Source organism: Argopecten irradians, chromosome 14 (assembly GCF_041381155.1).
Source record: "Argopecten irradians isolate NY chromosome 14, Ai_NY, whole genome shotgun sequence".
NCBI classification, from domain to species: Eukaryota; Metazoa; Mollusca; class Bivalvia; order Pectinida; family Pectinidae; genus Argopecten; species Argopecten irradians.
Window position 1 is genome coordinate 29,661,593 of NC_091147.1, and position 25,196 is coordinate 29,686,788.

At 35.4% G+C, this 25,196-nt stretch overlaps 2 protein-coding genes and 1 pseudogene across 2 annotated transcripts in view; all 3 read left to right on the plus strand.

The window, feature by feature from the left end:
• The window catches only part of LOC138306866 (NADH dehydrogenase [ubiquinone] 1 beta subcomplex subunit 5, mitochondrial-like), a 35,071-nt gene extending 32,295 nt beyond the window's left edge, over positions 1–2,776 (plus strand). The window contains exon 6 of the mRNA XM_069247375.1: positions 2,388–2,776. Coding sequence (XP_069103476.1) covers positions 2,388–2,523 — 136 coding nt within the window. The 3' untranslated portion in view covers positions 2,524–2,776. The remainder of the gene's footprint in view (positions 1–2,387) is intronic.
• The window catches only part of LOC138306865 (splicing factor 3A subunit 1-like), a 242,814-nt gene that overhangs the window by 112,259 nt on the left and 105,359 nt on the right, over positions 1–25,196 (plus strand). The gene's annotated exons all lie outside the window — the stretch shown is intronic.
• Positions 7,432–9,159, plus strand: LOC138308045 (uncharacterized; annotated as a pseudogene).

The following is a 25,196-nucleotide window of genomic DNA, read 5'->3' on the forward strand; positions in this document are numbered from 1 at the left end:
TATTTGTAGTTAGATCAGTCAGTAAACAATAGAGGTTATATTTGTAGTGAGATCGGTCAGTAAACAATAGAGGTTATATTTGTAGTTAGATCGGTCAGCAAACAATAGAGGTTATATTTGTAGTTAGATCGGTCAGTAAACAATAGAAGTTATATTTGTAATTTGAACAGTCAGTAAACAACAGAGGTTATATTTGTAGTTAGATCAGTCAGTAAACAATAGAGGTTATATTTGTAGTTAGATTGGTCAGTAAACAATAGAGGTTATATTTGTAGTTAGATCGGTCAGTAAACGATAAAGGTTATATTTGTAATTTGAACGGTCAATAAACAATAGAGGTTATATTTGTTGTTAGATCGGTCAGTAAACAATAGAGGTTATATTTGTAGTTAGATTGGTCAGTAAACAATAGAGGTTATATTTGTAGTTAGATCGGTCAGTAAACGATAAAGGTTATATTTGTAGTTAGATCGGTCAGTAAACGATAAAGGTTATATTCGTAATTGGAACGGTCAGTAAACAATAGAGGTTATATTTGTTGTTAGATCGGTCAGTAAACAATAGAAGTTATATTTGTAATTTGAACGGTCAGTAAACAATAGAGGTTATATTTGTAGTTAGATCAGTCGGTAAACAATAGAGGTTATATTTGTAGTTAGATCGGTCAGTAAACAATAGAAGTTTTATTTGTAATTTGAACGGTCAGTAAAGGATAGAGGTTATATTTGTAGTTAGATCGGTCAGTAAACAATAGAAGTTATATTTGTAGTTAGATCGGTCTTACTAGTAAGCAATAGAGGTTATATTTGTAGTTAGATCGGTCAGTAAACAATAGAGGTTATATTTGAAGTTAGATCGGTCAGTAAACAATAGAGGTTATTTTTGTAGTTAGATCGGTCAGTAAACAATAGAAGTTATATTTGTAATTTGAACGGTCAGTAAAGGATAGAGGTTATATTTGTAGTTAGATCGGTCAGTAAACAATAGAAGTTATATTTGTAATATGAATGGTCAGTAAACAATAGAGGTTATATTTGTAGTAAGATCGGTCAGTAAGCAATAGAGGTTATATTTGTAGTTAGATCGGTCAGTAAACAATAGAGGTTATATTTGTAGTTAGATCGGTCAGTAAACAATAGAGGTTATATTTGTAGATAGATTGGTCAGTAAACAATAGAAGTTATATTTGTAATTTGAACGGTCAGTAAACACCAAAGGTTATATTTGTAGTTAGATCGGTCAGTAAACAATAGAGGTTATATTTGTAGTTAGATCAGTCAGTAAACAATAGAGGTTATATTTGTAGTTAGATCAGTCAGTAAACAATAGAAGTTAGATTGGTCAGTAAACAATAGAGGTTATATTTGTAGTTAGATCGGTTAGTAAACATTAGAGGTTATATTTGTAGTTAGATCGGTCAGTAAACAATAGAGGTTATATTTGTAATTTGAACAGTCAGTAAACAACAGAGGTTATATTTGCAATATGAACGGTCAGTAAACAATAGAGGTTATATTTGTAGTTAGATCGGTCAGTAAGCAATAGAAGTTATATTTGTAGTTAGATCAGTCAGTAAACAATAGAAGTTATATTTGTAATTTGAACAGTCAGTAAACAATAGAAGTTAGATCGGTCAGTAAACAATAGAGGTTATATTTGTAGTTAGATCGGTCAGTAAACATTAGAGGTTATATTTGTAGTTAGATCGGTCAGCAAACAATAGAGGTTATATTTGTAGTTAGATCGGTCAGTAAACAATAGAAGTTATATTTGTAATTTGAACAGTCAGTAAACAACAGAGGTTATATTTGTAGTTAGATTGGTCAGTAAACAATAGAGGTTATATTTGTAGTTAGATCAGTCAGTAAACAATAGAGGTTATATTTGTAGTTAGATCGGTCAGTAAACAATAGAGGTTATATTTGTAGTTAGATCGGTCAGTAAACGATAAAGGTTATATTTGTAATTTGAACGGTCAGTAAACAATAGAGGTTATATTTGTAATTTGAACGGTCAGTAAACAATAGAGGTTGTATTTGTAATTTGAACGGTCAGTAAACAATAGAGGTTATATTTGTAATTTGAACAGTCAGTAAACAATGGGTAGCAGGTACTGCAAAGTAGCAAACCATATTATTTTTGTGTGTATGACATTGTCTGCATTAATTTCAACCTATTCACAAATACATGAAATCACAATCATTCAATGTGTCTTACTTACGATTAGTCACAATCTCTCGTTCTTATTCGTTTTATACATATATTGGCAAAACATTTTAATTCATGTTCGAGGTCTTGCGGAAATGTATTGGTTTACAGAATTTGTTTTACACACAGACCTGAGCTCTATCGTAGATAATGTGAATTTGATATTTTTGTGCCTGCAGAAAACTTGATGCCCAGGTGAAGCGTGTGATGTTGAACAGACAGGACATACGTGGCTGGTACTTCTTCCAAGGAGCCACAGATTCTAGACAGATCTCTCAGGATGACTACAAAGAATCCAAGGGAACTGCCTGGTGAGCCTTGGGGAGTTTTCTATAGCACAAGGAGACACCCTACTTGTAGTTTGAGTGACAACGTACAAAGACTTTCTGAATTGGACTCTAACAAGTGGGAATCTTGTAAGAGGACTTTTAAGTGATATTCTTTGGGAATCCTTGTTGAGTAAAATTTAGAATCCCTTAATAGACAGAAAATTTTGTGACTTTACTTTGAAAGTGAGTGAGCATATTAAATATATGAATTTAACTTTATAATAAAAAGTTAAAGTGGTTTTAATTTGTGTCTGTGTTCTCTGTGATGTATGTAGCCAGCATGCTTTGGCTGTTTCTACCAGTAGAGAACTGGAGACCTTGAATAAAGGTCAAAATCATTCATTTGAACAAACTTGCTAGCAGTGGCGTAGCGCTCGTGCATGCTTGCAGGCTTGAGCATGCAAAATAATATTCTGACTAACATTTTTGTACAATATGAAAAAACACAACATTTTCATTCAGGTAACGCTGCAGAATATTAATGACGTATTAATACATGTGATATGACCGACTGTATGCCTAACATAACTTTGTGCATATATTTGAAAGACTTTCTAGTGAAGATTGGGCATTCCGGAAATTTATCAGAATAGTCTATATATATTCCGTCTTTGCATATTACAGAATTAGCTTCCGTGTGGGTAGGTATATCCATTGTGACGTCATTTTTGTGAATGCAAGTCACGTCGATTTCTCTGAAAATTATGACGTTACGTTCGCAAACAAATGATGTCATAATCACTACCTACACGCAAGTGCAGATAACTCTTTAATATGCAAACACAGAATATTCGGTTACAAAGTTGTGGTTATGTTTGAATCATGTCGAAGACAACATTAGACTTCTTCACCAAAATCTCTCAAGCAAATGTGGATTTTGAATCGACAAACACTAACGATTACCAAAATAAGCAACATCGCATGAAAAGTTAGAAATATTCTAAAAAGCAAATTAATATGTTAAAATGATAGCAAAAACATCTAAAATATCACTTGCAACATGTTTTTGACCTTAGTTACGATGATTTTTATCACAGGCGGCCATCTTGGATTTTGGTAGTTAAAGTTTGTTACCGCTATTTCTCAAAAAGTACTGAAGGGATCTTTCTTAAATTTCATATGCAGGTTCTCCTAGGACCCTAGTTGTGCATATTGCGTTTTGGGACCGATCGGTGAACAAGATGGCTGCCAGGCGGCCATCTTGTATTTTGATAGTTAAAGTTTGTTACCGCTATTTCTCAGAAAGTACTGAAGGGATCTTTCTCACATTTCATATGTAGGTTCCCCTACGACCCTAGTTGTGCATATTGCATTTTGGGACCGATCGGTGAACAAGATGGCCGACAGGCGGCCATCTTGGATTTTGATAGTTAAAGTTTGTTACCGCTATTTCTCAGAAAGTACTGAAGGCATCTTTCTCAAATTTCATATGCAGGTTCCCCTAGGACCCTTGCTGTGCAAATTGCATTTTGGGACCGATCGGTGAACAAGATGGCCGACAGGCGGCCATCTTGGATTTTGATAATTAAAGTTTGTTACCGCTATTTCTCAAAAAGTGCTGAAGGGATCTTTCTCAAATTTCATATGTAGGTTCCCCTAGGGCCCTAGTTGTGCATATTGCATTTTGGGACCGATCGGTCAACAAGATGACTGCCAGGCGACCATCTTGGATTTTGATAGTTAAAGTTTGTTACTGCTATTTCTCAAAAAGTACTAAAGGGATCTATCTCAAATGTCATATATAGGTTCCCCTAGGGCCCTAGTTTTGCATATTGCATTTTGGGACCGATCGGTGAACAAGATGGCTGCCAGGCGGCCATCTTGTATTTTGATAGTTAAAGTTTGTTACCGCAATTTCTCAGAAAGTACTGAAGGGATCTTTCTCAAATTCATAGGTTCCCCTTGTACCCTAGTTGTGCATAGTACCTCTTAGGAGTGATGCATAATGCCTTTCGGGACTGATCGGCAACAAGATAGGCAACTGGCCGCTATCTTAGATTTCATTGTTGAAGTTTGTTACCACTATTTCTTAGAAGGTACTATAGCGATCTGTCTCAAATTTTATATGTAGTGTGTTTGAAAAAGTTTGAAAAGCAGTGAAAAGATCCCTCTTTCCATTGTCAGACATTGATCATTCTTTGGTGAGCGCCAAGATCCCTCTGGGATCTCTCGTTTAAATAGACATCTAAATAGACCAGAATAGGTAGAAAACTAAATATAATCTTTCATTTTTTTAATGGGGTGTTCGAGGACAAGTCCCTTCTTACGCAAATTCCGCCATTTTGACAGTGGTCTTTGACTCGCTGTCATGAAAAAAACAAACACGTGAACTTAATTTTAATTTTGTTGAAAATATTCGCCATAAGGTTGTCCTCAGTTAAAATAACACAAAATTCAACCATTGCTTACTATTTTAATTTTTAAGCCAAAATCGTTGTTTTTTGTTCGAGCACTGGTCCCGATTTCCCGAATCAAATTTAAATCAGGTCAGGGGAGTCTAGTATAGGCCTAGTACGATTATATAATGTAGACAATATAAAATCACCACTGTTCTAATTTTGTGTAGTATTTTTGCGTGGTTGTCACCTAAATATTGTGACCTCAATTTAACCATTCGTATATACTTTAATAGTTACCATAGAGGTAAAATAGCTGCTACATTGTAATAATTTCCCGTCAGCTTCTGGGGGTCTTCGTCCCCCATACCCCCTACCGGGGCTTCGCCCCTTGACCCTGAGCAGGGGCTGCAACCCCCTGCACCCCAAAGCATGCAGGTTTTTCCAAACCTAGCTACGCCTCTGGCTAGTACTTCATCTCGTCATGCTACAGGCTCAATATCTGGTCTATTGGGTTCACAAGAAGTTGTTCAGTACACTGGTTTGGTTATTGAGAAAAAGTCATTTAAATAGTATAGCATTTTTTATCCCAATAACCTTGAATGAAAATAAATGTCATTCATTTGAACAAACTTGATATCCCTTCATCCAAGCATGCTACAGGCCAAATATCAGTACTTAAGTCTTTTGGTTATTAAGGAGAAGTTGTTTCAAGATTTTAGCCTTTTTGACCTCTGTGACCTTGATTGGTGGTCAATGTCATTCATTTCAACAAACTTGATATCCCTTCATCCATGCATGCTACAGTCCAAATATCAGTACTTTAAGTCTTTTGGTTATTAAGGAGAAGTTGTTTCAAGATTTTAGCCTTTTTGACCTCTGTGACCTTGATTGGTGGTCAATGTCATTCATTTCAACAAACTTGGTAGTACTTCATCACAGGCCCAATATCAGGTCTCCAGTGCTGTTAGTTATTCACAAGAAGTCGTTTAAAAATGTTAGCCTTTGTGACCCCTGTGACCTTGAATGAAGATCAATGTCATTTATTTGAAAACTTGATAGTCCTTCATCCCAGCATGCTACAGGCCAAATATCGGTACCCTGGGCATTTTGGTTATTGAGAAGATTTAAGGACAGCGGACGCACGGCAGATGACAACGGACAAAGCATGATGATTATACGTCATCCTGACCCTTCGGATCAGATGATCTAAAAAGCAGCTATGACCAGAGTTATCTGTTGGAGAAGTTCGAAAAGCTGCATGATCATGGTAATCTTTGAACAGACTTCCAAACATTGAACTGATTTTGTTTCCTGTCAACACATTCAAGCATTCACATTAATATTTAGAAAAAGAAAAAGACGAAGATACAGGACTCCTATACATATCTTGGATTGATATTCAATTTTAAAGGCATACTACCTTTTCAGAGCAAAACAAAGGTTTCTTGGACAAAAACCAACATCTATAACATCAGAAAATATATACCAATGGCCTAGGATGAGCTTACAACAACAAACATATGCAAGCTTTCCTGCGTATTTGATAACTGTGGGTTTCATTTCGCTGTTTTGCCGTTTGGCGCAGTGATAATCAACTACCGAGCGGTATTTGGGACGACGGCGGGAAACTTCATAAGACGACCCGCGATATAAAAATAAACATTTCATTTATTTTAATCAAATTGCACAGAAGGTGATGATAAGTGTAGTATTAACGGTAAGTTAATAACTTTTGTAAATCTACAAAATCATCGATGTCGTTTTACATTCCCATTTTAAAAATTAAAATCCGTTTCGGAGAGGTAATGGGCTTTTAATCATTTAATCAACAGTGTCAAACTATGGTGGCTGTATGGAAACGTACATTTTTGTATTTGGGCCTTCTTTTGTCGTGATAAATCATAGTCTAAACGACTTTAAAAACGCGACATGACGTGTTCCTTGAGGATTTAGCGACATGTTTTATACGACTTAATCACTAAAACCCACATTTTGGCGATGGTAACAAACACGACATTTAATAGATACACGACGGGTGACTTACTATTACGTCGACATGTACCGATAAAGATATGAAGGCGACTTACCAAAGTCGTCCATTTCACAAGTTATAACATCATGTCGACATGAACAAATCGACTTGCCTTGGAAAAACATGAAGTCGATATCCTGAATATCACCTGATTATACAAGCAATCATCAATAGCCGAAGAATGACAAAGGTGAAAGAAAGATGGGCTTCCAAAGGGTATGTTAAACTTAACCTGTGAATACAGTGTAATAATGTGAATACCATTCAAATTAATGATTAAAATCTGATTACATTCATTGTAATTCTGTTTTTAAATACATTTTGAAATGTGCTTTATATTTGACGGAGAAACAACGTTAAACTAATTAATACAATTATCATTTATCATCACAGGATCAACACAATTTGAAATATTTTGCCCTCTAAATAATCTAGATCTATAACATAATAACCTGAAGGCATGTTTGGCGTTTCATGCTTGTACTGTGAGGTTTTAGCTGTTTATGAAAGTGTTAAACACAATATGTTTGTTTTCCAGTTTCTGATATTGCTGAATTACTTTGTATTATCGGAGACTGTTTTTCCATACCCAGGAGATAATGATAATGATTGATGATCTTCTCAGGTACTACTTTGGACTTTTGTATAATTCACGTGAGATCTGCGGTTTTCTTGTGCTTGATCATGGAGTTGTCATCAGCATGTCAACAGTAAAACGAAAGTTGAGACTTGGATTAAGGAGACATGCATGTGAGAGGCTATTGCAAGAGATAATACAAACAAATATTTACATTGCCACTGCACAGTATCTATATGTTGCTACTACGCCAAAAATGTGTTATTTTCCGACATTAACATTGTCAGTTAGGCTCTGGCGTACTGATACCATAATCAAAGTTTCAAGAGGGTCACGAAAAGACATGTGTTTAAGTCTGTGTGAGAATTCACTGAAAAGATTATTGAAAGATTTTAAAAAATTTGTCAGTATGAAAATATATTCTAATTAAAAAATTTCATAATGGATAGAATGTGTTGTATTTATCCATTTATATCCCGCTTATTTCATAAACTGCAATTGTTGAGTCGGTTAGTCCATGACAACACAACCGGAAGAACACATATTTTCCGCCAATTCAAAGGCTGTCCTATCAAATGGTATTTTTGCTATATGCAGACGTATAAGTTTTATTTTCATACTTTATTTTTACTTAATTTTCTTTTAAATTGGGAATGACTACTTAAAATGTAAATATAAGCATTGGCTGTCATAATTTTGACATGCATTTGTGTGTAACATACATTGGGTGTTCAACGCATATCTATCATGTTGCGCTAAACGCGCACCATTGGGCCATGCTAGAACACCCAATGTATGTTACACAAGAATGCGTGTCAAAAATATGACAATTTATGCTTAATTAATAATCTGCACCGAGAGGCCTTCTGTAATTTTAGGCTACAAAGCATTGTGGAATTTACTCCAAGTTGTTTTTTGGGATGCGTTCGTTTCCGAATACCGTGAGGACATACTGAAGCATCACTGACGTAAAAAGGAGTGCATCTGAGATCAAGACGTTTGTTTACGACGGAAATTATACTATAGTAAAGGTCCTTAATTATTATCTCATACATATTGATAGATACGATAAGCTTAAAACCGTTTGGTATAGCGATTAATGGAGCTATAGATAGATTTTCACGAAAAATAGCATATAAGTTTGGGCTTTCTTACAACAATCCGAAGTTAATTAGAAATATGTACCTAAAAGTTCATCGTCCAGTTGGGAAGGGTTCCGCGCGAGTAAGAGATGCTGGTACTGCGAATGTTTTAGAGGACTTACAGATCAGTTATAGAATGCATGATGCTGATAAGATGGTAGGCAATACGGAGTTCCATTACTTGCAGATCAAGTTGCAATCAACGAATAGAACTTTTATGAGTCACTTTGCGATTTACATTTACTGACTTATATAATTACTCGATAATTAATTTTCGAGACATGAGAGTTAGCGGTATGTTTGATAGAGCAAACCCTCTTCATATTGAATGCATGAGTTTTTGTTTTTTTTTGTCTTTCATTCAATGAACAATTGGATATATTTATCCTTAATTGGAAGGTACATCGAATTAGAACCCAGCGGACATCCTTAATATACAACATACCTCAATGAATCCCAGATGTACTATACAAAATAATATCAACCTGAAATCTATGAAGCTTATGACCGCTTCCATCCTACTTTCCACTAAACCTGCCTTTATTATTAGTTTTTTTTTTATCTTATACTTCCTTAAAATGCGTATATTAGGCAGGTTTAGCGGACTACTTTCATCTACTCCCGTGTGCTTTGGAAAAACCATAGACGCAGTCATCAGGGGTTTGTACAGATGATTTTTTTTATAAATTATTAAATTTGACAGCTGTAATTAGAAGTGACAAATTAAAAACATGGCTTGCAATAGAGGATATTGATGAGCTTTTCTTTGCTTTGATAAATACTGTAATCATTATATAATCTCACCAACAATCAATTAAATGTTCTAAGAATAGATAATAACACGCATACATATGGAAATAAAGAAAATAAGTAAGTTTGTGGTTAAAGCTAAAGAACATTAGAGATATTCTAACTGCAATATATTTAATTATGTTTCGCGTACAACGTAACTAAGGGTAAATGTAAAGAGACAAGATTTAATAGAACACTAGTATTACATCACGTGTAGAAATGTACTAATGAGAAATTGATATTGTAAGGATAATACCCGTAGTCGCCTCTTGGAAATACAAAATTAAAAATTTAAACCGATACACGTAAAAAGACATTATAAAAATCGACTTCATCATTCATAATGCTATACCGTAAAATCAACGATAAAACCAATAGTTTAAAGTCCACAATAATTTATTTTTATTACATTTATGGTCAGAATAAATTAATGGACCAATGTTGATTAACAAATATTTATTTTACTCCTCTAGTTTTAACATTATCTACTGCTTTTCCAATCAATTATTTTTAAGCATTGAATTAGGTCTTCCTATAGAATCTAAGGTCTATATATGGATTTCCAGAGCTATTACAGACCAGTCTTCATAATGCGCGCTAGCACTTGAAATTGGAAGAAGGTTTAACACTTTTATTTACAATCATTAACTCATTGTTCGCTACATGAACATTGCTTAAGAATGGATCAGGAAACACGTTTATTCAAACTGACGATTTAATCACACAAGGATGGAAGACAGCTATTATGCCGGTGATCATTTGATTCAGAAGTTACCATTTCATTCAACATATAGTGACGTCAAAAAGGTCCACTCCGTATTTTGGTGTCCCGTTATATCACATAGATTTCACTTTGCCTTTGGATTAATATGATATAGTAAAAGAGGTAAGTAGATGATGTAAATAATGTCATCCAGGGGTGCCAATCTACGTCACCATTAGGTTTTAGTCAACTACAAATGGCAGCCATACAGTCATTTTAAAATAGTCTCCCAAGTAGTACGATTGTTGCGGACGTCGGAAAGTCGGTTTGTTTATGAAGGACACACCAGTTTTTTTTTTATTTGTATATTTTTTTTTTTTTCTCAATTTAATTCGATTTTTCTTTAAAATATTCCGTAAGCATTAAAGTGAATAGTCTGGGGCAAAGGAAACCAGTCTAAATGCGTTCTTTAGGCCTTCCAAAAGTCATTGTATACCATAATGATGGTCAAGTTCTGCTTACGGTGTCCGGTTTTGACCATTGAAATTTTTGGGGGAAGCCCCGTGTAAATTTAGCACAGTGTTCTAAATATAAATTCGCCAAACTCTTTGAAACGAGGCTGCGTGGAAATGATCAAGGACATGTGATTCTCATCTAGTCGAGTTTCGTATATCGTGTGATAAAAAAAACACTAAATGGACATGTGTTTCTCAGTCGTGTCATTTAATGCAATGGTTTCGTTTCGTGTGATAAACCACTAAATGCGGTATGCACAAAATTATTTGTTTTGAGATGATACATTTGATGCTGCACATGAAGTATTCTTACATTAATGGCAAATGCTTTGTAATAATTTTTCGATAAAAGCATCTTGTACATGGAAATCGACACAAATATTCGGCCGATTCAGTATTTTCGGCCGATGCAGAGATGGGGCCCCGGCAAGGGGCAATTATTGCAGCATCGCATTCGTCGTATTTTACATCAAACCGAATCATGAAGGTTAAGTACAAATAATCGTAACATAATTTCCCATTTCAAAACCACACGAAAACGTTCCATAGAACGTCCATGCATGTAGCTGTCAAAGATGTGAAAATAAATTAGCTCATACATAGATATTTTACAAGTACAATATATGTGTTCAATTATTCGTGTAGTTTTTTGCAGAGATTTAATTAAATTATCTATATGTCTCTGTTTTTTTTTTTTTTTTTTTGTAAACAATATTTGAGTTCTGGAGAGAGATGACATGAATGTCCAGCTGGAAGGAAAGAAACTTATGATGTATATGTATCGTACAATAAATATATGTAAACGTACATTCCATGTAGCTGCTATAGAATTACAACTAGGAAATTCTCTCAAACATTGATAATATTTAATTCTTCACATTCATGTAGGCCTATGCTGTGAGAATTAACACATCATATATATTTCCAGAAAACATATAGGCCTACATGTATGTTACTTTCCTTTTCTGTTGTTTCCTGTTCTTTTTTGTGCTCTGGAGAAAAAGATGATTGAGTTGAAGAAAAGTAATTAAGAGAAATGTGTACCACAGTACTTTGTCTGTAGCCGAGGGGTTCTATACTGTTTTAATAGTCCAGTAATTAATAATTAAATTGAAAATTTCAAAATTAAGATGAAATTGTAAATTCCATTTTTGAATGAAGTGGTTCCCCTCCTTTGAGAGTACAGTGTGTATACCCTTTTTGGTTTTTAGGAATAATACCTGAATAGGAACCTGAAATAACATGACAATCAATCAGGTATGTGTGTGTTGGGGGGTGGGGGTGGGGGGGGGGCTAAAAGACAGAAGAATCATGAGGTTGGGAAGTTGTAACTTGAGTGGGGGTTGAAATATAGAAGAAATAGCTACAGATAACTGGAAGTGGAAGGGTGCTTTATCATTGATCTGGTCATTGCATATTTGGGGTTTACATGGCTTTTTTTTGGTTATTTAGTCTCATTGATTTTGGAGCAACTTTGAATCCATATGGTACTGTATATCTTTCTTTTTTCCATGTGTAGCTATTTCTTCTGTATTTCACCCTCCGCCCAAGTCACAACTTCCCAATAGGTACCACTTTTTTGTTTAGAACTCAAATCAAAGACAGATGTACATAGTACTACATACTACAATTTTAGTCTATGTGTTTGTAATCACTGTTACTACAGTATTAAAACATAAATGGTCTATGTACAAGTTACACATAGACAATAAATGTGAAATTTGGTTCAGACAAAAAGATTTTTAACATTTCAGATAACTTGCTAGTTTTATGGTTTTATTTATATGTTGAGTCTACTCTCTTGTAAAGTAGAATTTAGAAATGCTAAGACAATGGTATCTATATTGCTATATGTAAAAAAATCCTTATATTTTAAAAGTAATTGAAAAGCTATCTCACAAGCCCTGACAAACAAATGGGCCGGCATATGGATGCAAGAATTATAATCACTGGATCTAGAGGACTAATATAAACAAATATTTCTACAAAGTTAAACAATGAAAAAGTATTGCATCATAATTTTATTTAATGATTACAGTTGAAAGGAACATTTAATAAATTAATACTGTTTAAATGTTCTGTTCATGATCTTCTAGGTCCATATTGGTAAAGTTTACTTTCAAGAGCACTCAAATCAACATTCTTCAGTCTTCATATGATGCTAATTGTATGTATATGTATACATACACTTGTATACAGGTCCAAGGGATGAACTTTCTGTATTCATGTCACTATGCATGCATGGTGCCTGAAAAAAAAAGAACCAACAATTTTTTATATCTGTTGAATATGACAAAAATTGAAATGATCAATTTCAAATATATATAAATGAATAAATGTAGGTTCATTCTACAGGTTTTTTTTTTATTTTAGAGAAAACATTTTATAAGTTGTGAATGTGTCACTGATGCATTTGATAGAATCAAATATTGTTTCAAAAAAGATACAAAATTCATTGTGTATATCAGAACATATACAATACAATTTTACCAATTAACCTACAATGTAAATCCTATATACAATGTATGTGTATAACACTACCAGAACATGTACAGAACAAAAATTTACAAATTAAAAATCTATAAATATATACATCAGAACTGTATGAATTGACCGGTAGCATAATATTATAGATTAATTGAAACAAATCTTAGCTTGATAATGCACTAGCGGTTACATTCTAACTGAACATGCATTACAACGGTACATTTTATAAATATACAGGGCATTCATTGCTATATCCCCATGGGTTAAAGTATGAAACATGATGGACCATATCGCCATTTATGAAAAATATACTGCTAGGTACCATCAAAATACGAAGAACCGGAAGTAAACTCGTTGGAACTGTTTCTCTCAACATAACAAGTAATTTACCATTCCATGTTATTCGTATAGTAAACCGCGAGTATGTCTGGCAATTTACAGTGATGTAGGTCTCTGTGTAGGAATACAAACAATGGTAAACAAACATGGCCGCCAGTAAACAATAAACAAAGCTAGTACCTATCAATCACATAGGATTTTGTATTCGAAATAATTAAACTTTAAATTAAAAATGTTAGCATTAATAATGAAATTAAAATGGAATCAAGACGAAAACATTTAAAATTGCAGTAATTACTATTTGGACGCTTTCCAAATACCAAATTAATTAAAACGTCATAAAAACATCGTCCAGCGTCTTAGAACGTCGTCTGCTACTGTGTCCGGAACACTGGAGGAAATTAAAAACTAGTCTACTTTGATTGGAAAACACAAGGAAAAATACAGCATGGGGCTTGAGTTGAGAGTTTTTCAAGGTACAAATGTACCTGGCATGGTAAGCTTTTGACTGTTTGAAGTAGAATTACACCGTGTAATTTCGAGATAAACTCAGCTTTTAAACTGATGGAATGTTCAACTTGATTTTAAGAACAATCACATCGTTTGAGCTTTTACCACACAGCATAAAAATGGTACTCAGCAATAGTGACGTGCCCTTCCGAAAACAGAATTAAATTGTAGTGTTTGTGAATTTTGATGATTAAAGGGGGATAACCCTTACTGAGTACACTAGACTCTACATCACTGCGAACGTCTTGGGGAGGCCGCTCGGAATGGTATTTATGCCGAAGCTAGGCTAGACCGAAGAAAAACGACGACAGAACTAATGAGAACCAACTTTATCCAAAGAACTCATTGATTAATATCGACAGTATATACTGACAGACTGATAGAAAACATAAAGATTCATAAAAGCGAAACCAGGCACACTCAATATCCTACAAAACTATCATAGAAAAGTCAGATTTAAATAAGATATGCATCTTACCTTTCTAGTGTCTCAAAATCCCATTATCCTACGTCAAAATATGTGGTTTAAATAAATCACTTTGTCTCTCGCGGAATAGAATTCCATCATCAGATAAAAATCACCTCAGCAGCGTCCTTCTCCAAGCGCTGATATCGGAACCCACATCACTACTCTAGAGAAGGGTATCTACATTGCAGCGCGATATTAACTGTCACATCAAGAGTTAAAATGTTTGAATATTATAAAAGTGTATTTTAGTTTTTGTAGGATTTTTTAGGTATTATTGCATAATAATAAAGTTTGATATGTGGTAATATAAAATGCATTTTTTGATTACTTTATTTTATGATAACCATGGGGAACTATATTATATCTGGAAAATATCCGCTGTTCCGGTATTTGTACCTGCTGACTTCAGCGATGTGACGAGCGGCGCAAATTTAAAATGCATTATTAACGACGTTTCTTCAAAAAATAGTTTTGAATGTAAAATATAAGCTCAATAAAAACAGTTACCAAATTGTAGTATTCTAGTCCAATATGAATACAATTTGGTTGGACAGACTAAAATAATCGTCATGTCGCCCTAACGGGCGACATTCAATTTATTCTGTCACCAATTGTATTATATTGACTTTATGTACTACAATTTGGTAACTGTTTATTGCTTAATCTATTAACACTCTCCATGCGCCGTAATGTTTACCGAGTCAGTTGTTGGATTGTCGCTGCTCCATTGGCTTTCTTTCGCATTTTAGGTGTGTCTGTTGGTTATTGTTTTGCGGAAACCTTTGGTTCAAAACTACGGTAAGCCCATGTTTTGTTTACAACGGAGAGTGGTGGATGTTGCGCAGATGCTTTAACGATTGACCTGCACTCATTAGGCTCGGTCGGTCGAGGACTTTTAGGATTCATAGATATTATTATTTTCTTCGATGTTTACAGCGATGTTGACGGAAAGTTTTATTTTTCTAATTCATAAGAAATTATACCGGATATATTAATACCATTTTTACCGAATTTTAACCTACAGTTCACTTGCCCGACTATTCGCTCTTTAAAACAATCATCCTATGGGAATCTATGGTTATATATAGACGGTGGTCTGTGAACGCATGTCAACTAGTGTGACATCGATTTTAAGGTAACTTCTATTTATCTGCATTACTTACAATAAGATTGACTTATTTTTCAAGATATTCATCTAATCAACTGAAAAATCTCTCATAGGCATTCTTACAGACTCCAACAGACTGCCATTCGATTCTTCGCCTCTGTCGATGAGTTGACTCAAAGGATCCCATACTATTAATTCTAGTATTTATGTATGTACGACGACTGTTTAGTACCTAGCAACCCACTATTTTAGATTAGGGCGTCACGGCTATTTTGACACCTGCGATCTGACTAAGTATAGATTCAAGTCGCCGGCTACATATGCTTAGATACACAATCGAGGGACCAACATATAAATTACGTCGCACGAACTAATTTGTTTTAAGTAACTATTAGGTGACCGCCATCAGAAGAAAACCTATCCCCGATCAAAATTAATATGTGGAAGCACATTGGCAGTCGCCTCACATTGAAGATAGAACTAGTCCACGCACAATTTGATAAAGCAACAATGCTAGCCTAGGACACATAGTACAATAACGTGATCCCACGGTCGCCTGGCTATTGTTTATAAGTACAATTGCTGACCCCAACTATGTACGAATATCGTAAGCGGGCTACATGTTTTGAAATCGCGAACGGTATGAACGGCAAAACATTTTATTGTTCACTGTAAGAAGAAAAAACACACATCACTAGTCCACCAACAACTAATCTATATGTGGTTTCTGGTTTATGATGTTGAATAGATATAAAAAAAATAATTCTGCAATAACAATCGGCATTCAGCTTATAGTGAAATAATAAAGAAGTTCATGTATTGGAATAGACCTACAAAAGCTGGAATGGTACAGATAATGGTTTGATTGTTACTTACTATGAAAACTCGCCGACAGTTCCTTATTAAACAAAATCGATGATAGCATCGACATAATCCTACTAAATGGGTAGACAAACTCGTAAAATAAGAGCGCCTCAGATATTATCACTATTAGGACATGTATTTATATACTCATTTGTATCTCTATACAGAATGTGTAATTAAAAAATTTGTATCTACAAATGAAATCTCTTACATGGAGCGTACATATTACAGGAAACCATAGCAGGTACAGTTATCTAGAGCGTACCACATGCGATTTGTCAAATAACTAGAACTAAATGACACTTTATAACAAATCCATGAACATTAGCGCCGCCTGTACCTAGTATGTACTGCTGAAAAAAACACATAGTTTATATTACAATAAAATCTATGAAATTGCAGATGAAGCTACAAAAGGAGAATGTTGACAAAAATGTTTTCCAAGAATCACAAGCAATACAGTGGCCTTGGACTCCTATTGATTTCCTGGTACCCAGAAACTACTCGATCAGACTTGGTCTCAAAGCAATGTGAATCTTGATAAGTTAACATTGAGTATATTCACAGTTTATGTTCACGATTCTATGAAAAAAACTAGAACTGTGGACAACTGTGCTGACAATGTGTGTATGATTTTTTTTAATATCTAAGATGAGACACGATGACTCTGACTCAAACATAGAAATCCCTAAAGATTCTAGTCCGTTAGTTAAAACGTCTGTACCTTAACTGAATACTTCTGTTTTCGATCATAGCTGATATATATACTACTATATATAAGCCAGATAGCACACATAGCCTGCCAAGTCATATACTAAAACACGAAAGAACGGCGGACAAAAAAGCCAAGTTAAACGATAGAATTAAAATCGGACATATCAAACAGGTTGAATCATTAGAAAAACCTAGTGACAATGCCATATAGAAATTGTTAGAACCAACTGTGCTTTTCTATTAATAAGCGCTTCTACAGATCGGGCAAGTAGTACTAGTACATCGAGATCGTACTCTCTCTCACGACATAGGTCATCTACAATAAATGCCGGTATACATTTTCATTCTATGAATTTGAGAAAATACGGAACACTCTTGTCGCGTGTCAAAATCGGCTGGTAACATTAAAGCGAAGAAATAATAATAAAATCATATGGGAATCACCTAAAGAGTCCTTCCCGACTTGCCCAGGCAATATGAGTATGCAATGTTCAACTTTGAACGCAAATATGGCGTCATCACACCCACCACTCTCCGTCAGTAAACAAAAAGTCATGGCTACCTTAAGTTTGAAACCAAAATGCTCTCCAATCCGCCAAAAACAACCTAATCTTGACTCAACCGGTCGAACACAAGACTGCGAAAGGAAAGGCAATGAGCAAGCGTATCAATCCCAACAACTGAACTACGGTAAAGCATTACATACTGCATGGACCAGTGGTTAATAGCAACTATGATTATAGTATTGAAAGAGAACGAGTCTCAATACGAGCACACAAGCGGCTTCTCGGACCAGTCTACTGTACGTATCTCGTAGGTCTCTACTACCAACGTTTAGCTGAATATCATTCTACTGAGGATTCCCTAGCTCCAGCACTTCTTAATCGGAGAGACTGGGAGCTCCTTCGTATTTTTGATCATATATGTAAATTAGTCCCTTATGCAGTTTTGAGAGTTAGCTAGGCAATCAGGCCTAGCCCGAAGGGCGGTGAGATCTTATGACAAATGGGCGCGGCGTCCGTCGTTTCCGTCCGTCCGTTCGTCCGTTCGTCCGTCCGTCCGTCAACATTTCCTTTAAATCACTACTTCATCAGTCATAGAGTTCTGCATGGTGGAATTGTAAAACCAAATCTTTGGCCATCAAAACATCCTTGGGTTGAGAGGGTAAACGCCTATAAACTTTGTAATAAAATTTTGTGGCTCTGTCCCCCCCCGGGCAGGAGGGGCGGGGCCCAATAGGGGAAATAGAGGTTAAATCCTATAAATTCGCTACTTGTTCCTAGAGTTTTCTGCATGGATTGTAACCAAATTTGACCCACAAACATCCTTGGGGGACAGGGGGAACAGAACTTGTATAAAATTTTGGCATACTGGTCCACCAGGGGCAGGAGAGGGGCGGGGCCCCAAATAGGGGGTAATACAGAGGTTAAATCCTTTAAATCGCTACTTGTCCTAGAGTTCTGCATGGATTGTAACCAAAAATTAGCACCACAAACATCCTTGGGGGAAGGGGAAACAACAGAACTCGTACTAAATTTTGGCTCCTCTGATCCCCCAGGGGCAGGAGGGGCGGGCCCAATCAGGGGAAATAGAGGTAAATCCTTTAAATCACTATTTACTTGTCATAGAGTTCTGAATGGAAATGTAACCAAATTTGGCCACAAACATCCTTGGGGGAGAGGGAAACAGAACTTGTATAAATTGTTGGCTCTGACCCCCTGGGGGCAGGAGGGGCGGGGCCAATAGGTGGTAACTAGAGAGGCTTCTACTTGTCATAGAGTTCTGAATGGAATGTAACCACAATTTGGCCATCAAAAAACATAGGGGGAAATGGAGGTAAATCCCAATAGGGGAAATTGAGGTTAAATCGCTTTACTAGTCATAGAGTTCGGCGAATGGAAAATGTAAACCAAATTTGGCCACAGACATCCTTTGGGGACAGGGGGAACAGAACTTGTATAAATTTTGGCTCTGACCTCCTTTGGGCAGGAGGGGCGGGCCACAATAGGGGAAATAGAGGTAAATTCTTTAAATCTCTACTTGTTCCTAGAGCTCTAACATGAATTGTAACAAAATTTGGCCACAAACATCCTTGGGGGAAGGGAAAGAGAACTTGTATAAATTTTTGGCTCTGACTTCCCCCAGGGGCAGGAGCGGGGGCGGGGCCCAATAGGGGAAATAGAGGTAAATCCTTTAAATCACTACTTGTCATAGAGGTGTGTCTGAATGGAATGTAACCAAATTTTGGCCACAAACATCCTTGGGGGAAGGGGAACAGAACAGTGTATAAAATTTTGGCTCTGGTCCCCCAGGAGGGGCGGGGGATCGGTGGGCGGGGTCCAATAGGGGTAATAGCAGGTAAATCCTTTGCAATCGCTACTTAGTCATAGAGTTCTGCATGGGATTGTAAACCAAATTTTGCGCCACAAACATCCTTGGGGGGAAGGGGAACAGAACTTGTATAAATTTTTACTCTGGCCCCCCGAAGGGCAGACAGCTGGGGCCCAATATGGGAAACATAGAAGGTAAAATCCTATCTAAACTACTTCTTGTCCTGGAGTTTCGTTTGATTGTGACCAAATTGGCCATAAACATCCTCTGGAAGAAGGGGAACAAGAAGCTTGTCATAAATTTTGGCTCTGACCCCCTGGGGGCGGGGTCGGTGGGACGGGCAGGGGCGGGGCCCAAATAGGGGATTTAGTAGGTTAATATTAAACATTCCTTCAGAAAGAAACCAATGAACCTGTATTTTCAAGAACATTACCTTGGCATTACAAAGACCCAGGGTGAGCGATACAGGCTCCTCTGGGCCTCTTGTTTAATGCATGTACAGTTAGAATGTAACCGCTAGTCCGCATATATCAATGCTAAAGAAGGACTGTTTCCAATTAAGCTATAATATTAAGCTACCAAGGTCAGTTCATACAGTTCTGAAATGTATAAATTTTACTAGATTTTTAATTTGTTATACAATAATTTTGTTCTGCTACCTATTTCTGGGTAGTTGTTATACACATTACATTGGTACTATAGGATTCATACATAGTAGGTTAATTGGTAAAATTGTATTGTATAATGTTCTGATATGATGGCACATGATCACATATGTGACATGTCAGGTTTTAGTCTTAGTTCTTTAGATATATTTGGAGGACACATACAGTATGTAATTCTGTCATAATACAAAAAACTAGATGTAATTGTTACAGACAGATGTGTATGATACTGCAGAAAACATATATACATGTATATATATATTCTGGTACTCAGCAAGGCCATGGTATCATTTATAATTATAATCTGAAATTTTTGTTGGAACTATAGATATCTGATTTTTGTTATCGTTTTTTTGAAACAAATAATTTATTCTATCAGAATGCATCAGTGACACATTCACAACTTATAAAATGTCAATTTCTCTAAATAGAAAAAAAAACAACAGTAGAATGAACCTACAATTATATTCAGATTTATATGATATAGATTGAAATTGATCATTTCCTTCAATTTTTGTCACATTCACAACAGATATAAAAAAATTGTTGGTTTCTTTTAATTTTCAGGCACCATGCATGCATAGTGACATGAATACAGAAAGTCTCATGGATACCGTTGGACCTGTATACTAAGTGTTATGTATACAATATACATACAATTAGCATCATAGAGAAGACTGAAGAATGTTGATATTGAGTGCTCTATGAAAATCAGTAAACTTTTCCCACTATTGGATCCTAGAAGAATCATTAGACGAATATCAATAATTTCATTGAACATATTTAAAACATTTATTTAAAAATAATTTATTAAAATTTTCCTTTCAACTGTAATCATTAAATAAAATTATGATGCAATACATTTTCATTGTTTAAAACTCGTTGTTAGAAATATTTGATTATATATCAGTCCTCTAGATCCAGTGAATTATAATTCCTCTGCATCCATATGCCTGCCCATTTGCTTTGTCAAGGGCTTGTGAGATAGCTTTTCAATTACTTTTAAAATATAAGGATTTTTTTTACATATAGTCAATATAGATACTGATTGTTCTTAGGATATCTAAATTCCTACTTTACAAGAGAGTAGATTACTCAAACGATAAATAAAATAAAAACCATAAAACTAGCAATGTTATCTGAAATGAGTTAAAAATCTTTTTGGGTCTGAACAAATTTCCACATGTTATTGTCCTATGTGTAAAACTAGTATCATTAGAACCATTTATGTATTAATACTGTAGTAACAGTGATTACAAACACAAAGACTAAAATGTAGTATGTAGTCACTAATGTACATCTGCTCTTTGATTTTGAGTTCTAAACAAAAAAGTGGTACCAATATAGGGATACTTGTCGGACTTGGGCGAACATGGTGAAATACAGAAGCAAATAGTCTACACATGGAAATAAGAAAGATATACTGTACCATATGGATTCAAAATTGCTTACCAAAATCAATGTAGGTACTAACAATAACCAAAAAAAAAAAGCCATGTAAACCCCCAAATATGCAATGAACCAGACACATCAATGATAAAGCACCCCTCCACTTCCAGTTATCTGTAGCTAATTCTATAGTTTCAACCCCCCACTCAAGTTACAACTTCCCAACCTCATAATTCTTTCTGTCCTTTTAGTTATTTTTCATAATATTATAATCAATATTTAATGTTTTTTTTTATATTTAAATTTTTTTTAACCCCCCCACCCCACCCCCCAATCACATTATATTTCATATTTATTAAATATTTATACACATACCTGATTGATTGTCAGTGTGTTATTTTCATGGGTTCCTACATCAGTATTATTCCTAACCGCCAACCCAAAAACTGATGGATCGATACTAGTGTTGTTGACACTGTCAGTCTTACTCTTGTTGGTTTTTCCAATTGTTCTTACCTTTTTGCGGATTTTGTTTTAGGGAACAGCAAGACTGCAGTCACTCAAAAAATGGAATTCCAATCACAACGCCAAAGGTTTCATCGGAGGGGCAAAACGCCCCACTTCCAATCCACAGAATTTTGACAATCATATTCAATTTAATAAATATATAATTACAGGACTATATAACAACATAATAGAACCCCTCGGACTAACAGACAAAGTTACTAGTGGGTACACATTTCTCTTAATGTAAATATACATTGTTCTTCAACTCATTCATCTTTTTCTCCAGACACACTAAAAAAGAACAGGAAACAACAGAAAAGGAAAGTAACATACATTGTAGGGCCCTAGAAGTATGTTTTTCTGGAAAATATAAATGAATAGCAATGATTTTAATTCTCACAGCATAAGCCTACATGGAATGGAAAAAAGAATTTAAATATTTATCAATGTTTGAGAGAATTATCCTAGGTTGTAAATTCCATCATAGCTGCTACAATGGAATGTGTTACGTTTTACATATATAGCATTGTACGATACATATACATCATGACGGAAAAGTTTCTTTCCCCTTCCAGGCTTGGACATTCATGTCATCTCTCTCCAGAACTCAAATATTGAGTTTACAAAAAAAAAAATGATACTCCATGCTTATGAGCTGAAATTTATTTTCACCAATCTGTGACAGCTACATGCATGGACGTTGTTCTATAGGACGGTTTTCGATGTGTTATTTCAAATGGGAAATATATAGTTATACACATTATTTGCGTATGTTAACCTTCATGATTCGGTTGATGTTAAAATTACGAAACGAATTCCGATGCTGCAATAATTGCCCCTATGCCTGGGCCCCATCTCTGCATCGAGGCCGAAATTATTCTGTGTCGACTTTACCATGTACAAGACATGCTTTTATCGAAAAATGCACATTTACAAAGCATTGTTCATATACAAGTGTAAGCGAAAAATACTTCATGTTTGCAATCAAATGTATCATCTCAACAACAACAATATTGCATACCGCATGAGTGGTTTATCAACACGAAACGAAACCGACACGACTGAGAAACACCTTGGTCCCATGAAGACAATATACCACGCAGCCTCTCGTTTTCAAGAGTTTTTGGCGAATTTATTAATTTTAGAACAGTGCTAAAATTACATCGGGGCTTTCCCCAAAATATTCAATGTAGTCAAAACTTGGACACCGTAAGCAGAACTTGACCGTCATCAATATCGGTATACAATGACTTTTGAAGGCCAAAGAACCGCATTTAGACTGTTTTCCTTTGTCCCGAACTAATCACTTGGAAAATAATTTCAATGTCCTCTGTGCTATAGCCGTCTAATTCCTTGGGATATAGCAATGGGCTTGCGGAACGTCCGAATTAAATATAGTGTAATATGAGCAAGAGTTTGTGCGTGCAGCCCCAGACGGAATCTTCGAAAAAAGCTGCGACCCCTGGTATTACTATTACTAGCTCTAGGACCCGAATGATTCTAAAGGAGGAAATTCACCCGTAGCGTATAATATTGACTCTTTGCAAAGTTTTAAATTGAGTTTCAGTACAGTGATCGAAAATGGTAAAATGTTTTTCGGAACGGATAATACCAGGACATAACGTTATGTCCATTAAGGTCATCTTAGAACTTTGACATGGAAGATGATCTTCCAAAAACATATTGGGCAAGAGCGCCATGTACACTTTGCAAAAAATTAGGCTAGAGATAGCTAAAGCTGTCTTTCATTAGAATGTTTACGACGTCATTCCAATGACGTCACTTCATAGATGAGGTCCCTTATGTTTATCTATGAATACTAGAACGACCACCTATCACATGCATTTTCGGCCGGGTTACACGAAATGGTCCCTATTGTCCTAGGTCGAGCACTGCCCTCGGATAATCAGTTTGCACAGTTTGCAGACAAAATTTATTAACGACCCGGTGAGTTTAAAAAATAGTTTTCATCAATTGCTTACAATTATTTTTTTTCAGATCTAGCATTTGATTGAGCGATGTAAAATACCGCTTAAACGTCCGATTACATTGATTTTCTAATGGACATACTTTTTTTAAATCCATACCCAACGTCGACGTTTCTATTATTGAACGTCGTGCATAGACGTCGGGTGTTTGCGCCATCTCTCAGAATTTTATGAAGAAAAAACAATCTGCCGCGTCAGAAAGATCGAATTAGTATATCAAAAGAAATAAAAAAATATTAAGATTTTATGTCCAAGAAACAGAACATAACGACTATTCTAACTATTATAAAATTTCAACTGTACCACTCACAAACAGAAGAATTAAAACTATCCCGATGCCAAAATTCACAATTAATTTGTACGACTGTGCTAGTATAAATTTCCTTCGGAAAGACCTTCATATTTATATTTGAAGCAAAAAAAAATGTCTTGCATGCTGAATTTGATATTTATTCAGATTATATTGCAGTGTAGGGAAAGACGATATAATGATATATAAATACTACCTGCATTAGAGGGTGACAGTGATATTCCGAGGGTGACACTAGGCACTGTGCATCCCTCTAATGCGCAGGTAGTATTTATTTCTATTATACTCAAAAGTCATAAGAAACAAAACTAGTTTACAAGATCTTTGCTCTAGTCTATTAAAACACATTTTTAACTGATCGTTTTAGAGCAAAAGTCCGAACAGTCACACGTCGGCAGCTACTATACTGTTAGACATATCAGTTTACAACTCAGTAGCGCTAACTTTCATTGCATTACAAAAACCGAATACTCACAACTAAAGCATTTAGTGAAAATTCGTACAGTTGTCATGTGTTACCTAGGCGTATTAGTTTAAAATGTTAACGTTTTTTTGTGCAAATCTATCAAATGAAGTTTTATTTTTTAATTGCCCCTTCGTCCCTATCGTCGTGTTACAACAATAGTCAACGAGCCACGAAATACGCTTGACACACACAAAGCATCAGTCATGCCGTATCACTGTAGTTAATCCCCGACAGGTTCATAAAAAACCACCACATATAGGGGCGCTTTGACGGTAAGCGAGAAAGAGGTGAACCGGAATGGCTCCGTCCTTAATATGAGTTTTTTTTATTGATAAAGATAACAACGAATATGACAAAACTATTATTCCTAAATACGCTCCAGATAAAGTTTCTGTTTTTTCGGGCGGTTAAT